The 16,852-nt window shown below is 31.6% G+C and overlaps 1 protein-coding gene across 3 annotated transcripts in view; it reads right to left on the reverse strand.

Annotated features, from left to right (window-relative positions):
* LOC124353483 (protein jim lovell-like) overlaps positions 1-16,852 on the reverse strand; it is a 54,653-nt gene that overhangs the window by 23,413 nt on the left and 14,388 nt on the right. For 2 of the 3 annotated variants that reach the window (XM_046803327.1, XM_046803328.1), the window contains exons 2-5: positions 7,533-7,683; positions 5,565-5,729; positions 4,448-4,672; positions 1,351-1,884 (exon numbers count right to left, since the gene is read on the reverse strand). In XM_046803327.1, the coding sequence (XP_046659283.1) occupies positions 1,351-1,884; positions 4,448-4,672; positions 5,565-5,729; positions 7,533-7,670 (1,062 nt within the window). In that variant the 5' untranslated portion in view covers positions 7,671-7,683. Of the gene's footprint in view, positions 1-1,350; positions 1,885-4,447; positions 4,673-5,564; positions 5,730-7,532; positions 7,684-16,419; positions 16,602-16,852 lie in introns of those variants that run through there. The other variant, XM_046803326.1, reaches the window with a different exon arrangement.

Raw genomic sequence — 16,852 nt, forward strand, 5'->3', positions numbered from 1 at the left:
TAAACAATACTTTATAATATGTTAAAATAAAAAGTTTTGTCTAGTTTGAACTAAAAAATCATCTAAAAATTTTTTTAATGATTTTTTTAAAACTATGTTATAGAGTAAAATTATAAAAAAATTTCATCCATAATACATACATAATTTTTATTTACTACTTAAATATGTTTTTACTGTTTTGAGATGTTTCATTAAAGAACAATAAATTGTAAAACTGACTGTAATTTTTTTCAAGTTTTTGGGCATAAAGTTGCATAATGTTATACCATCCAAGCATAATTACATAAAATTATATTAAATGTACAAGAATTATATAAACATTCAAAAAAATACAAATTTCAATATTTAAATTTGAAAATCTAATAAAAATCTTTTTAGTTATATATTAAAAACTTTCATAACTTTTGTATGTATTGGATTCAATTTGCAAATCAGTAATTTAAATTAAATGGCATTAAAGAATTTTACAAGTTTCCCGTGATACACTGAAAATGTTACATCATTATGTACATTTTGATTTTAAAAGAAAACATATATGATTTAAACTAAATCATATATTACTACTTTTTTTGTTACACTGAGTTATCAAGTCGAAATTAGCTGAATATTGTACTCAAAGACCTTGACTATCATAAGGCTGCAACCAATCAAATACGTAACGTACAAAATTATGACAGACACAGTTCCTGCAGCATTTCTCACAACCAAAAATTCAAAGCATTCTCTGAGCCTAAAATCGGATCCTGTTCCTGACAGTGTCAGACACTAGACACGTGGTTGACCTTGGACCACATCAGGTACCGCTACTGTCAAACCTATGATTTTGTAATCACCTCAGCATTCTGCACCGAACACATGCTGCTTCCCTAAGATTATCCTTTTCAACAGGTAACAAAAGTTTAAAACGAATTTTGCACTAGGATCTGAAACTGCATACTATTACAAAGCAGAAGTACATAAACTGGGTAAATAAAAACTTTGATACGGATCATGGCCAGAATTTCTTGTGGATATTTGCACCATGGATTATTACAGAAGTACCACCGAGAGAGAATGAAACTTTGAATCAACCTTATGATTGTGGCTGGCTGACAATTATGCAATCAAGTGTCATTTTTTGGTTTTTATCATTTATAAATTACTAAACCAAATTTCTATGACTAAATTAAAAACAAAACTTACATTTTGGTGTACGAAACTAGTCAAAGCCTTATTAATGAAAACTGAAGAGATAGGCTTTATTTACAACATATCTTGGATCCCACATGACTATACAACAGTGCTTACAATGAATCTACTGTACAATTACCAACAATGGGATTCAGGCAAATGCTATTCATGTAAACTGACCTGATTGTGTGGGCTGGTTGGATCATGCACTGTCGTGACAACGGCTTGAATCATCTGTGTTTGCTGTGGCTGTTCCTGGTGGGACTGAGTAATGTGCTGAGTTTGCTGTGTAATATGCTGCGTTTGCTGAGAAATGTGCTGTGTTTGCTGCGTAATGTGTTGTGTTTGCTGTGTAATATGGGAGTGCTGCTGTAAATGCTGCTGTGGATTCTGATGCAACGTCTGCTGCTGATGGACGATCTGCTGTTGTGTCTGATGGAGACTTGGCTGTGGCTGTTGTTGATGAATGCTCGGCTGTGTCTGATGGATGCTTTGCTGGGGACTCTGATGGATGTTTTGCTGCGGACTCTGGTGTATATTTTGCTGCGGACTCTGGTGAATACTTTGCTGTGGGCTCTGGTGAATACTTTGCTGTGAACTCTGGTGAATACTTTGCTGCGAACTCTGGTGAATACTTTGCTGTGGACTCTGGTGAATGGTTTGCTGTGAATGATGGAGAGTCTGCTGTGGTTGATGAACTTGATTCAGCTGCACCTGTTGGAAAACTTTAAATAAAGAAAAGGAACTTGACTTCAATTCTACATTAGTAAGTTTACCAACATAAAGCCTAAGAGTCATAAGTTGTCTTTAATGCACAATATACAGTACATTTGAAGAGAAATAGGAGTATTGTCATATAACTAGAAACTAGCCTAAAAATAAAATACCATTTACATTTTAAAATTTAAATGCAAGGTTAACAATTTAAAATGTTTTAACATTTAAAAAGTTATAAAGTTTAAAAAAAGATAAAGTCAGCCCCATGTCATGATAATAGTAATCAAGTGAGTGTCAAATATTCATCAATACTATAAAAACAGTGAGCAAAGAGAAATTCTGAGTTTTATTCTTTTTTTCTTCTTAGGTAATATTTCATTTTTTTAATTCTAGCTTGAAAATTGTACATATGATAATGCAACTGTAATAAAATTTTTCAAAGAAGCTAGTTGTATGAATTTTAGTAGAGAATATTTCTAGCAAAAGAATGCTCATAATTTATGCTATAAAATCTGTTAAAGTTACATATAAAAAAAACTACACACTAAAAGACAAAAATACGAGGTCTGATCAAAAAATATCACAATTTTTTTTGAAGTATTTGATTTTTCATCAATCTCAGTTTTGTCATCATCCAAGTAAACCCCATTATATATTATTAACTTGTGCCAACATTTCTTCCAATTGTCAGAGCACTTCAAGAAGTAATTTTTTGTGATCTTGTTCACCTCCTCCTTCGATGCCGTCGTTATCAATCGTAGTGTACCGTCGTCCTTTCAAAGCCCTCCTCAGTTTCAGGAACAAGGAAAAGTCACATGGGGCCAGATCTGGGGAATCCAGCGGCATCATAAGTGTGTTTTTTTTTTGGCCAAAAAATCGTGCACAAGTAACAGTGTGTGAGCAGGAGCATTTAAGTGGTGCAAAAGCCAATCTTTGTTCTTCAACAATTCCGAGCATTTCTGGCTAATTGCTTCGCATACATGGCACATAACTTCCAGATGATATTTCTTATTGACAATTCTACCTATGGCGAGAACTCATGATTGGTTTCTACGTCATAACCCATGATTCATCACTGGTTAATCGCAAACAAAGTCCAACAGCTCATTAGCAATGGTAATGCACTGCTGTTTTTGTTTGAAATTGAGCAATTATGGTACAAATTTCACGCAACACCTCTCATGCCCAAATCAACGGTAAAATCAAATGGCACAACCCAATCAAAATGTTCAGGTCCTCAGCAACTTCTCTAACAGTGATTCAACGATTGGCCAATACTATTTTCTTCACTTTATCAATGTTTTTGTCTGTTCTTGACGTGCTCAGGCGTCTAGCAGACTGTTGATCATTCACATCTTCTCAGCCCTCTGAGAATGTTTTGTATCACTGATAAGCGTCACTTCAGTCCAAGGTAGCTTTTCCATAAGCAACAGTCAACAGTCGGAATGTGACCGTGCACTAAATTTTGTTTGAACAGAAAATTTGATACAGATTCTTTGTTTCTAGAACTAACAGAACATTTAAAATGGCCAAACTTGTTGGCATAATTAAAATCGAATGTACGTAGCCCGCAGTAAGTAAAAAGTCGCTATATCTTTTGAACAGACCACGTACATGGAAGTGATAAGATTTTTAAAGATTAAAAATTTGTCTGCAATATTCTCTAAAGCCTACACCAGCCATAATCCTGAATAACCTTTTTTTGTAGTATGAATACTCTGAAAATCTCACTGGAGTTGCCCCAGAACAACAAACCATAAAATATTGGAGAATTCAAATAAGCAAAATACCCTTGTCTTAGAACTAATGGTCAACTACATGAGACAAGTTATAATTGAGTATAAGGATTTGCTTAATTTAGTGAGGGAAGCAATATATTGACGTGTTGAAAGATTATCATTGTCTTGATCAATCCAAGAAAATTTAAACAACTTAAATGGGATTAAATAAATTATGTGGCTAACTTAGGAGTCTTGCAATGATTTAGATGATAGTTTATGGACCAAGTCTTACAAGGTTTGAGTTTTAAGCTGTTTAAGCATCAAACCAGGAATTTAGTCCTTGCTTACTTTGGAATAATATCTGTGAAAGAGTTATTTTGTCTTTTGCAGAAGCAAGTATAAAAATATTCCCAGTGTAAATAAGGATTTTGACTTTGGATGCGAGTTCCATTACAGAAAAATAGAAGGAGCAGAGGTGTCAGAACAGATCCCTGTGGAAATACGGAGTAGAAATTTCCATAATTACTCCACATATTACTGTCCACAATATGTGTCAGGATGCGTTTTTAACTTATGGATGTCACAACGCTCTGGTATAATTTGTTTATTTTAATCTAGATTGTAGTTATATGTTAGGTTAGTTATTCACCTGGGGAAGAGATCAGTTTGCACACCTCGAAATGTAGTGTCACTGATTTGTTTTTATCACTGAACAAAGGCAAAGTTGTTTTATCTGAGAATTTGTTGAAGAAGACTCGAATTATCGCCTTTCTTGAGCACAAAATATCCTAAAGAAACCACTTTTTCAAAATGTCATAAAATGTACATAACTGACCAACCTGCTGTTTCTGCTGGAGAGTCTCCCTGTACAGACGCTTGCGCGAGTCGAGTCGTCGCCTCGCCTGGAAGGTGAGCCTGCGGAACTTGTTGAGCCGAAGTGGCGGTGGGGGGGATGGTGGGGGTAAAGGAGTCACCTCGGCTCCTGGCATATCCTTGGTGTTGCTTCCCTCAGGCACCTCACACAGACCCTTGATCTTCAGCTGGTCTGCAGTCTTCAGTAGGGACTAAGAGTCAAAACAACAATTGTAAACAATCTTTGCAAAAGTTTTTCTAGTTCCGTACGTCACAAACAAATACTGAAAAATCAATGCTTTGTTATGCAAAGTTGTAGGAAATAACAATTTTCTGGAATAAAAGTTATCAAAGACAGCACAAGTGGTCTAAATGGTACTTATACATTTTTTGGGTTCTTAAATAAATGTTTCCTGATGGCAGTTTTGGATAAATCTCTTATCTACCTACCATTTTAACATGACCATTTAAACAGTTCACTCTGCCCTTCCAGTCCATTTCTTCAGATACCTATTTGATATTTTTTTTAAGTAATTTTGAAATTAGAAAGTTTAAATATTTCATACAAAAACAATTAATGATCCAACTTTAAGCTTGTGTCTACAAATACTTTAATTCTGCAAATGAAATAAATGGTGGAAAATAATATAGCTATTGGTAACGCCAGTAGAGTTTCATTATATATTTTTAAGTTTTAGTACTTTTCACACTAAAATGAATTACAAATCTTCTCAAATAGTTCACACTAAGATGGTTATTTCTAAAGAATCTTGATGTAGAGGTACTTGACATAACTTATGTAATCAGTATCTAAATACAAATCACCTCATAATGACAATAATATAATAAATGCTTGAGAATAAGACTTTCATTTGTTATTCACTACACCATTGAATACAACAGAATGGTTTAAAAGTGTGAAAAACGGACTACAAAATACATACTATTCTTTGAGATCTTTGTAATTACATGTAATACCAAACAGAAACAAACCTCTTAAGGCAGTATATTTTTCATTGAGAAACTAAACTGTTGTTAGTTGGCAATGACTTAACTAGTAGCTAAGTAATATACATAAAATATATATGTAGAGAGCATTTTCACCTGCAATTCGGTTTGAGACACATCTATCTCGCCACGGTAGACAAACTCTATGATGAACTTGAGATCATTGAAGCAAACGTCTTGGGGCATGATGATTGTTGGGTGTTGTGACGGATTGTCCAACAGAATCTTCTGGAAATATGATGAACATGCCGACAAAACCACCTGAAATAAAACCAACAATTTGTATGACCACAATTTAACATGTGTAAAATTTTAAATTACAATGTTACAACTAACTTCGAGTTCTACTGAATTCTATGCACTCAATAATTCCTTATACTTCTCATACCTTGCCTAATATCTGGAGTATTAGGCAAGTAATAATAACCTTAATACTGAGTCACAGTACATACCACTACCACTATTATGTAATATTATATTTGTGCATAAGTTTTAGATAGCAGCAACCTAGTGGTAGAGGGTGGTTTTATTCTAAACAAATTCATGATTTAAAACCACAATACTAAGATTGAACCTAAATATATATCAATGGTTTCACAAATATTTATGTGAAATCTTTGTCATTTTTACAGAGATAAAACTTTACAAGATTACCCGTTTTATTTGGTGAAGGGGAGGGGCTACTAAATAATTTAATTAATACAAATTGCTTTGATATGCTTGTGTAATACACATATTCATACTGTGTAAACAGGTTAAAAATAAATGGATTAAAGATGTTTAGTATTATTTCTTCATGTAGATGTCAAAAAGAAATAAATATTGAGATAAGAAATAATGTGACCAATTGAAAAGATAAAAGCACTCAAGTCGGAATGAGTGGGGAAGTGGAAAAGAACTGAGAAATAAGAAATATTTATACAACAATTAAGTGGTGTTACTTACTGCTTGTTTAATCAGCTAAAATAGTGAATTAAAGTCTGTGTAAACATCGGTCTTGTACCCTTTATTTGGTTGCTACGAGAAACTTACACTCAGCTAGGAAGCTAGGTTTGAAAAAATGGAGTTCTTGTTTTTAAAATCGTTTAAAAGATGAGGAATTTGAAGAAAAATAGTAAGAAATGGTCATAGCTTGATTATTTACACTATATTAGAATTCTTATTAATGTAATTTGGTGAATAAAAAATGCATGCCAATTTGCCATCTTGGATAATTCATAGTGAAACGGACATCGATCTATTCTTTTCTTGTGCAGTAATATCCCACAGTGCAGGAGAACCTCCATACAGGTTTTGTATTAAACATGTTCAAAATACTAATAATCTACAAATACTGAGCTCAACATATTTCATGTACATTTCCACAGATTCTTTCATTTTTTCCACCCTGAAAACTGATTATATTTGGGTCTCAAATTCTTATTAAAATATCAGTGAACCTACGCCCTCCCCCCCCCCCTTTGATGTAAAGGCAATAATAGTTTTAGCTTGTGCACTGTATACACAGGGTGTTCAAAAAGAGTGGAGAAATATTTAGTGATATAGTGTCATATGTGAAAATAAACAAACAGAACTTCCTCTATGGTCTGTTAAGTTTCACTAGGCATATGCCTGTCTGTCTGTTATTAAAAAATTCATAGTTGAGAAACCGTTTAAGTTACATTGTTACAATTTTGCACTTGGCTTATAGGATGTGTAGCTTATATTCTGCTGAAAGAAAATAATTATCATTACTAGTTTTAAAATAGCAGCCTTTTAAAAATATTTAAAGTTAAATTTCAAGAACAATGACAAGAAGAGAAAATTTTGTCAAGACACACAAAAGGTAGCTTGTGAGAAATAAAAATTGTAATGGGTTATTTGCTATGATCACATTATACAAATAAGTGTGCATTTACTACTCTCACGCTCTGTATCTGTATACTAATCGACTGAAATGGATTGTACGCTAGAAGGTTGTAATTAAATTTGCGTATTCTCCTTAAAATCAATAAGTTTGTGGAACTAGGAATAAAACTGAGGTGCTTCAACCGAAATCAAAACAAATGAGACTAAGTACATTACCTTGTGGGCTTTCAGCGAATGATTATTGCACGCAAGGGTGACATCGACAAAGGCCTCAGTTCGCAGCAAGTGGTGAAACACAGAAGTCATGTTGCTTTGGTAGTTGTTCCACCGCAGACAATAATGTTGGTTTGCCATCTCGGAGCCCTGCCTGTGCAGTACAAATTACTTGAGTTATTTTATAGGAAAGTCACCATCGATTAAATATTAATAACAACACTATTATAAAACAACTAGAAGCTAGAAACTATGAACCCGAAATATACAATATGTTTAATATTTTGTTCTTAACAGGACATTTTCTTCTATATTTTTGTAAACTATGACTGAACTGTTTCAAACATTATATATAGTTCCTAGAAGATTTTCAAATGAATTCATTTAAAATTGTTATAACTTAATTCTAGTACATTTTATGTATAAATTTAACAGTATCCTTTTCAGAGTAATGGATGTGTAAAATTGTACAGTTATCAAATACAGGTATTATTTAGGTTGTATTTGTAGTGTAGCCTGTGACTAAAGCTCGATAGAAGGAAAGAGGGACACCGATGGTCAATTATTAAGTCATTTGTTCCTGAAAATGATGTTGTCCGTCCTTACAAAGAATGCATAGCTGAATATTCAACCTTTGATCAAATCAAATCACTTTTATAGATGAATGAAGCAACGTTTTCGACATAAAGGAAAGTGAAGATTCCATGTACTAAGGTCTACAGGCTCTGAGCTCTGATCACCAATCTACATTTCAATTATAATGGAATGATAATACTAGGTATCTTAAAAGTCCCACCACCCCCTCCCCCTATTAACATTCTTATGAATAGAGATGGAGTGATTTACTTTGGGGACTTTTATATGACCAACTGAGGAGTTTTTTTATATATAAAAACTGTTGACACTCCCTTCCCCAAATGGGCTATTTTGGGGGTAAAACTACATTTTTAAATAGGAACCCCTAACAAGTGACAACTCATCTTAAAGGTACTATAAAAAGAAGAACTGCACACACTAAGGTCTCTAATGTTACTCTATCAAATAGTGTGTTTTGCACCATCCTGGAGTGTCAAAAGAACACCATTACTAACGCTTGATTTCCAGTACTATGACATGAAACTAATTGTAATTTGTTTAAATTCCTTATTCATTTTAAGCACATATTGGACAATTAAACAGTGTCAATAAATAATAAAATATAAAACAACGTATTACTTAAGATTAAAACTATAATATTATTGCAATTTATCTTGATTTGAATACACATTTAATTAAATATAAATTATGTTTTTTCAATTCTTCAACTGAACAAAAGACTCATCCTGTTAAGAATTCCAGGCTAAAGCTTTAGAACGTACAAACAAAAATTTGTTTATCTCCAGGTTGCCAAACTACATCTGTTATGGTGATCTATAACGTTGAAAAAATATACTTTAAAATCATTTTTTCTTATGTAGAAGCTTTCAATTTTGTAACGAGGTAATTTCATTGCACTTCACTACATATAATAACAGTTTGAGTCAAGAAAAGAACTATATTTTGTAATAATTAACGTAATGTGAATATTTTTGTTATGTTTTAGATATAATTAATTATTTCATTATTTTTCACAGTAATTTATTTCAACATAAAAATTATAAAATAGACTGTTAAATATATTACAGTATTTGTTTTTGACTTTTAAATTTATTTAAAAAGTCAATGTAACATTATATAATAATTTTAACCCATATAGTAACATCTGATATTTCACTTAAATGAAAGTTATAATACATGATGGATCAACATAACCACGAGAGCCATGTACCACCATTCACGAGTTACTGATTTCAGTGACTGTAGTCTTTTTCTACTGCCAATTTTATTGTTACATGACAGCAAATTATTCAAAATGGTTTGTTGTTGTGAATCAAATGATCACCATGTTGGTTATTCATATCAGTTTAGCTGTGCTATGAAAGAATAACTTTGTCAGTTATTTTGTGGTGAATAAATGTTATGGTGATATTACATGTTTTGTGTCCTATCATACAAAGTGTGTTTGTAGTGATTTTAAGATTTCATCTGGAAATAATTGTTAGATATCCTTGTACAGTACACAAGTAAAACTTATCATGCTTTCTCATAAAATATTTTATTTCGTTACAAGGGCACCCATTTCATTCATAGAAGCTTTTTGTGTTAGGAGATATGTTTCACAATATATAAGTTTAGACCACTACTCCACATTTTTCTGTGAAATTGTATGTACCACATGTTTGTTTATAATATTTACGTATCTAATATGTTTAAGTCAAGAGTGCAATTACCCATAAGTAGGCTGCCACTAAAACATGTTTGAACTGCTGCTCACAAGATTATAAGTTGTTAATTTTTTATATATCAAAATTACTCGATGATCAATAACTTGATGCCTTTCTAAATATAAGTACTAGAATGTAAAGTGTTTATGTTTATATAATATTTTTAAAACATCAAAAATATTTTAAAACATTGAATTTATATTTTATTTGCTTTAAATCTAATGTGTTCCAATTATGTTTTAAAACACTGTAACATTTTGAATATAATGTAACTGTTCAAAGACTCTATTTATCATACAATGATAAATGATAAAAAATAAATAACTCACAGTATTTTAAACAGATTAGAGGGAAATAGAACACATGACCATCACAACAGAAACGCACCAAAGATAAGCACCAACTAACCCATCCACTAGCGGGAACTTTCACTTTGTTACTCGACCACCTTTCTCCTTTCTCTTCTTTCCTTTCCCTTCCATTCTCCTCTGTCAGAAAGAAAGCTTGAAAGTCTTATCTGGTAATGACTAAATTAGGTTTTTCTGTGTTTGTTCATACTTTTTAAAATTGTTTTTGACTCCATTTTTTGTAAGGAAAATATTTTTATAAATACATAATTTATCCTTTAAAATTATTAAAAACTCTACAGCTATAACGGATCTAACGGATGTTTTTTCGAAACTGGTTTATTTGATATTTTACTACCTCTTGAGTTAAGTACATTATACAATGTAATAAGGATGAAAAGTAAAATGACATATACTTCTGTATATGTGTATGTTATTTGTTGTATACTTCTGTATTCAATATCCACTATTTCAAATCTTCGAAATCCTCCCCACTTCTATAAATTTGCACACAGAACACTTATACAGAGGACTACAATTTTAAGATTTACATATCGTTTCTTTACATGGTATTTATGTAATTCGAAGTTTAATCAGAAAACTCAGTGATCCAACCACAACATTGCTTTTCAAGAATTATAACAAGTACAGCGCTTGAAATGAACGACAAATGTTTCATTAAAAACTTTATGCACATTAATCTTAGGTAACATGCACTTTACCGTTTATTTACCAAACAAATGTCCTACACCATAGTCAATTAGGGAGTGTGGCTGGACTTCACACACACACGCACACACACACACACGCACACACACACACACACACACACACACTTGGAAGATCTTTTTTCAAACCTCTATATATAAAAAAAAAAAAAAAAAAACATGCACACAAGTTCCCAGTACGTTAGGTCCGGTTGTATTTTCATCCTGTTTAGTCACCTAGTGCACTTCCCGAGTTAAACCCAATTTTTGTTATTTTATCTTAAAATAAATAAGATAATGAATAATATATATATGGTGGCAGTATTCATAGGAATCTCTTAGTGACTTATAACAGATATCAGCAGGTATTGTTTTTGTACCGGTTTGTAACAAATTTCAGTCCCCTGTGCTCGTGAGTGTGGGGGGTGCTTGTGTGGAAGTCGACAACCTGACTCCCCAAATCAGCCACACCCCCCACGTGATAATGGTACATGTCAAATCATGTTAATATCATGTAAAGTATCAAAAAAATATACATTCACAATTATTTTTCATTCATTGGAATACACAATGTACAATTCTTTCTTTATTTATATGTTTTGATTGAGTTTATCAAACATTTGTTCTTATTAAAACTTTGGTTTTTCATCAGTTTAAGAAAACAGTTTAAGATGACAGTGATGTTTTAATTAATTGTATTTTTAACACCAAGTTAAGTTGTCTAGTAATATAGACCACATAACCCCAGACTACAGACCATCTCTTTTTTCTAAAAATCAATTTGGCTTTCGCAAGGGTTTTTCCACTGTGAGCGCGGTCAAGTTTCTAGACTCAGGAGTAATAAGTGGTTTTGAACACTGCCCTAGCACACTTGCCAGCTTCTATGATTTGACAAAGGCTTTTTACTGTGCTCCACATGACATCCTCCTTAACAAATTACATTATGGCCTAAATGGTGTTGAGCTTAACTTCTTTCGAACTTACCTGACTGATCGTACTCAGAGGGTGTACTTCAACAACACACTCTCTGAGTTAGCTTCAGTTAAGGGTGGTGTACCACAGGGATCGGTCCTTGGCCCATTCTTATTCTTAGTTCTTATAAATGATTTGCTTACCAATGTGGATTGTGGTTCAGTAATTTTCGCAGATGGCTCCACATTTTATTGTATAAATAATGATATAGATACCTTGTTTGTAGAGAGAACTCATGTCCTCCAACTCATGTCAGTCCAAGCTAACCACTGGTTTTCATCTAATGGTCTGATACAAAATGATAATAAATCACAAAATTCACAAAATATTTTATTTTCTCTTTGTAAAAATCTTACGCTAACGAAGTATAATTTAAATTTAAAGTCCTGTGTAAGACTGTTGGGTATAACTTTAGATTCTAAGTTGACTTGGCAACCCCATGTTCAGAGTGTCTGTTGTAGGCTGTCAAGAGTAATTTTTTTGCTGCGCCACCTAAAGAAACTTGTTTCCAAAGATTATCTTAAATCCGCATATTATGCATTTTTTCATAGCACTCTATTGTATGGAATCACCATATGGGGTAACAGTCATGATATTCAAAAAGTATTACCGTTACAGAAAAAGGCTATTAGAATCTTGGCAGGTGTCTCCTCCTTAACTACATGTAAACCTATTTTTGCGGAGGAAGGTATTCTAACTGTTATCAACCTTTATATTTATTCATGTCCGATTAAATTAAAACAGAATCTTGGTGACTTTTCTCTTAGAAATGACATTCATCACTATCCTACTAGAGGCAGCTTATATTTAGATCAGCCCTACTGCAGATTAAGTAAAACACAATCTATGTGTTCTTTTATCGGTATCCGTTTGTTTAATAAACTACCTCTTACCAGTCATAACATTAGTCTTAGTAAATTCAAATCAGTGATGTATACAGGTAGATGGCTGTTAACTAGACCTTTTTATAGTATAGATGAATACCTGACACTGTCTGTGATAGATGTTTCTTTTTAATTTTTAAACCTATCTGTATTGTAGCCCACATAAATGTTTTAAATGTTACTGTTTTAAATTGTCTGTTATTGTACTATTAATTTATTTATTTATTATTGAATGTTATCCATTTTATTACAATGTTATTAATTTATTTTCTCTTAAATCTATTAATACATGGATTTATTGTTGATTGTCCATGCTTAGTTGTACATAGTACTGTTATTTCATCTGGCCAGTCAGGTTTTCACTGGAATTAACATTTAATGTAATGTATCTAGATTTAATATTTTATTGAAGCTCTGGTGACGATGTCAATGAATTTTAATGATGTTATAATGACTAATAAAGATTCTTCATTCTTGATTCTTGAACCACTATAATGTATCAGACATACAACTTAAAAACCAGTTGTAATGAAACTATTTTATGTGATATAAAAATAATGATACCTTAAAACTTTTGAATCATCAATCATCAGGCACTTATTTATGATTGTAAAATTAGGGGGTCTCATTAAAAAATATTAGTATGCAACCTAATGCCCATAATTATATAACCTCTAAGTGCTTGAGGTTTACCATTATTCTTATGGTGCTAAATCAAGATGGCCATCAGTTATATCTGATTCTACACCATTAAATCATAATTCATTATTAAGTAAATAAAAATTACAAACAGGTCAAAATTGAAGAGGGGTATGATACTTATTATTAATTAGGAAAATTTATTTAAATTAAAATAAAAAAATATATTTACAGTATTAATTTTTGTTTGTGTTCTTAAAAAATAAATATACATTGAAAACATAATTGGTAAAGCAATCTATTTCATTTAATTTTAATTTTTGTATTGAACTAAGCTGTGACACATGGAGGTGTGGCTATCGTGCTATTAAGAAAATATATGAAAAATCAGCAGTAAGCGTAAATAGATTAGTGAATGTTGTAGCAAATATACATTTAATCTGTTATGCTAAGTCATTCTTTATGATGGTTGGCACTTGGAAAATGACTGGGTTACCATTGAAAGTAACATTTTGGTAGAGTTATTAAGATTCTAAATTTATACAGGATTTTTCTAATTTATGACAAACCCCCAAAGTTTATCCTAACAAACAATTGTAGAATATTATACATACACAATAAAAAATATAATAAAGTTAAAAAACGTAAACATTTTAAAATTTGGTTTATAAATCAAATATTTAGAATAATAATAGTTTAGATTAAATTATTGTTTTAATATGCACATAATGATTACCCTTTAACAAATTTTAGGGAGTGACTTTTGATCAGTAATAAGCTGTTTTGTTATATATATATATAAAAAAAACTATACCTAAAATGGTTTTTATTTTGAAGCATTTTTGTTAAAACACAATTAATTGTAGAATGAAACTGAAGATCGGACTAGATGCAAAAAGTAAAATGAAATTAATACGAAGATTTTGTGGTAAGTGCCAAGCACAACACACTAAACTATGGGCTATCAGTAAATAACAGTTCTAAGAGGTTTAAATTTTAACCACAAGAATGTGCATGGATTAACTCCACCCAGCTGAGCAGTAAACCCTGGGCTAAGTGCCAAGCGTACTTTAAACATGTTTGGAAGTTAAGTTAAATTGCTGTCTGTGCTGTTGATTTGTGCACATGAGATTTTACTAAAATGAGTTATACAGGAGATTGTAGAAGATTTTGCTCACATAGAGAAAAGGAAATGACAGGTAATGTGAAGTTCCAATGGATATTGTTCCACTGGTGGTTACCGCTTGTCACAAAAATCTCTTTATGGCTACACTGATGTAAGAAGAGTATTTCTTTGATTTTAAGAATGTAGCTGAGTTATATTTCAATACAACAAAACTTTAAATTTCCAAAGCACAGTGGGTTAAGATAAAGAAAGAAACCCGGGTCTGGTCAATACTAAAGTCTTTAATGAACTTGAGCAATAGACCGAAACCAAAATTTTGAAAATGGGAGTAAATCCAGGGGATCTAACGTGCAAATTAGTATTATAAAAATATGAAAAGGAGAAGGAAGACGATATCCAGAAAAAGATACTACTGTATATTTGAAAGAAGAAAACAATCATTTTTCAAAGAATTGACTGATTATATTTAGACTTTTTAAAATTTTACTTCTATTGTTACAGACTTTTAACATTGCTCATGACTTACTTAAAATTACTAACAGCAGCGTAATAAGTTACTTTTTTATAATCTACTCGTATATTTTATAGAGTAAACAAACATTTTAGTATTATAATCTTAAATTTATTTTGCTTCACTGACAACTCATAGAAATTTATTAACAAATCATGATGTTTACTAATCTCTAAATTTTATTGTTTTAACTATTCTACTTAGCACACTTTTCATTACTAGGCTTTTGGACATACTCCTTGTTTCAAAATTGATACTTTAAACCTTTTTTTTTAAAGTGTAATACACTAGTCTAGTAATACTTTAAACCTTTTTTTTTAAAGTGTAATATACTAGTCTGGGGCTTTTTATCATTGAAACAATATAATTTACCACGTAATAAAACTCATAACTTATTTGAGATAAAAATATTGACAGTAACAGCATTAAACACGTTTTTTTAATTATCTAGGAATAATGATGTTGGTCTTAAACTCGTTTTTAATTTCACTCTAAAATGTATTCTAGTAAATGTTAATAAATTTTAACAACGTATTCAGAATTTTGCTGAGGTTCAAATACTTTTTTAAGATAATATGCTATTTAACAAAAAATACACAATTATGAATATATTTACATATATGTAAATTTTTTCCCAAATTGGTTTTTGTCACACTGTATCTTAGAAACAATTGAACTTTTATCAAATTATACAAAAAGATTTACAATTTAAAATTTGAAAATATCCCCATTGCAAACTCATGAAAGAAAAGACATGTTTGAATCCCTGCTTTAATTAAACTCCTTGATATGTCAATGTGTACAGATATGGAGAGTGCACATCTCTTCATTTAATCATGTAAAGTATTGTAATCTAGAAAGGGAATAAATAAATTCTTGAACTTAGAAAATATTTTTTTTAATAACTTTTTTTGTTGTTTATTTTTATATTCTGTGGTAAAAACAAATGTCTTTTTGTCTCGAGGGAAAGAAATGGTTACAGCCGCACATACTCCTAAAAGGACACCAAGAGACAAAATAAATGGTTGCTAGTCATCTTAATTTTAAGATTTGACAAATATTTTTTTAACTCAGCACATATTTCATGACTACAAACCAAATACTGGACCACAAAATGATAGTAGAAGCACAGAACACCTCACATTCCTTATCTTTTCTCATTTACTTTCATTAAATGAATATTTAATGAGAAAAAAATATAAAACTATTTGGTCAACTCATTACAAGTATGAAATTTATAGCAGCAACTGAATTCAAGCTCTATAATTTTAAATATATAGAAAATTATAACTGATATCAAATAAATATTATTGCAATAAGGACATCTAATCCAAGTTGCATGAGCTTGCAACAAAAATTGCATTCAATAACTCTTCTCCTTGAACATCAACCACCATTTACCTCGGGTCCATAGGCCTGACTGCCCTGGGCTGAGACTTCTGCCGCATTCCGTCTCGTACTAAACACGCGCTGTTAACGTTGTTACGTTTTAATGGTGTTCACTTTATCTCTTAGCCGAGTCACTATCTGGCACATTACGTCCAGTCGCACAATTATTCCCATTCTTCCACTTATCTCCTTCATTGCTCCACTATCTCAAGAAGCAATTGAGCAACTCTCATATAGAGCTCTCATTGTCTCACATTTAATCATGTCTTGTTTTACTCATTCAACACCGCTGTCAAATCTGTTTTCAGATTAAAAACAGCGACACTTCTAATATAGAATGACAATAATTAAATGGGGTGGCTTAAGCATTCATTTGAAGACCCCAATTTGTGGAAGCCATCATGTTTGTTCAAGAGTATCAAAACTCTTGACAGTTCTTTGGAAA

The sequence above is a fragment of the Homalodisca vitripennis genome, chromosome 2, assembly GCF_021130785.1.
Source record: "Homalodisca vitripennis isolate AUS2020 chromosome 2, UT_GWSS_2.1, whole genome shotgun sequence".
Lineage (NCBI taxonomy): Eukaryota > Metazoa > Arthropoda > Insecta > Hemiptera > Cicadellidae > Homalodisca > Homalodisca vitripennis.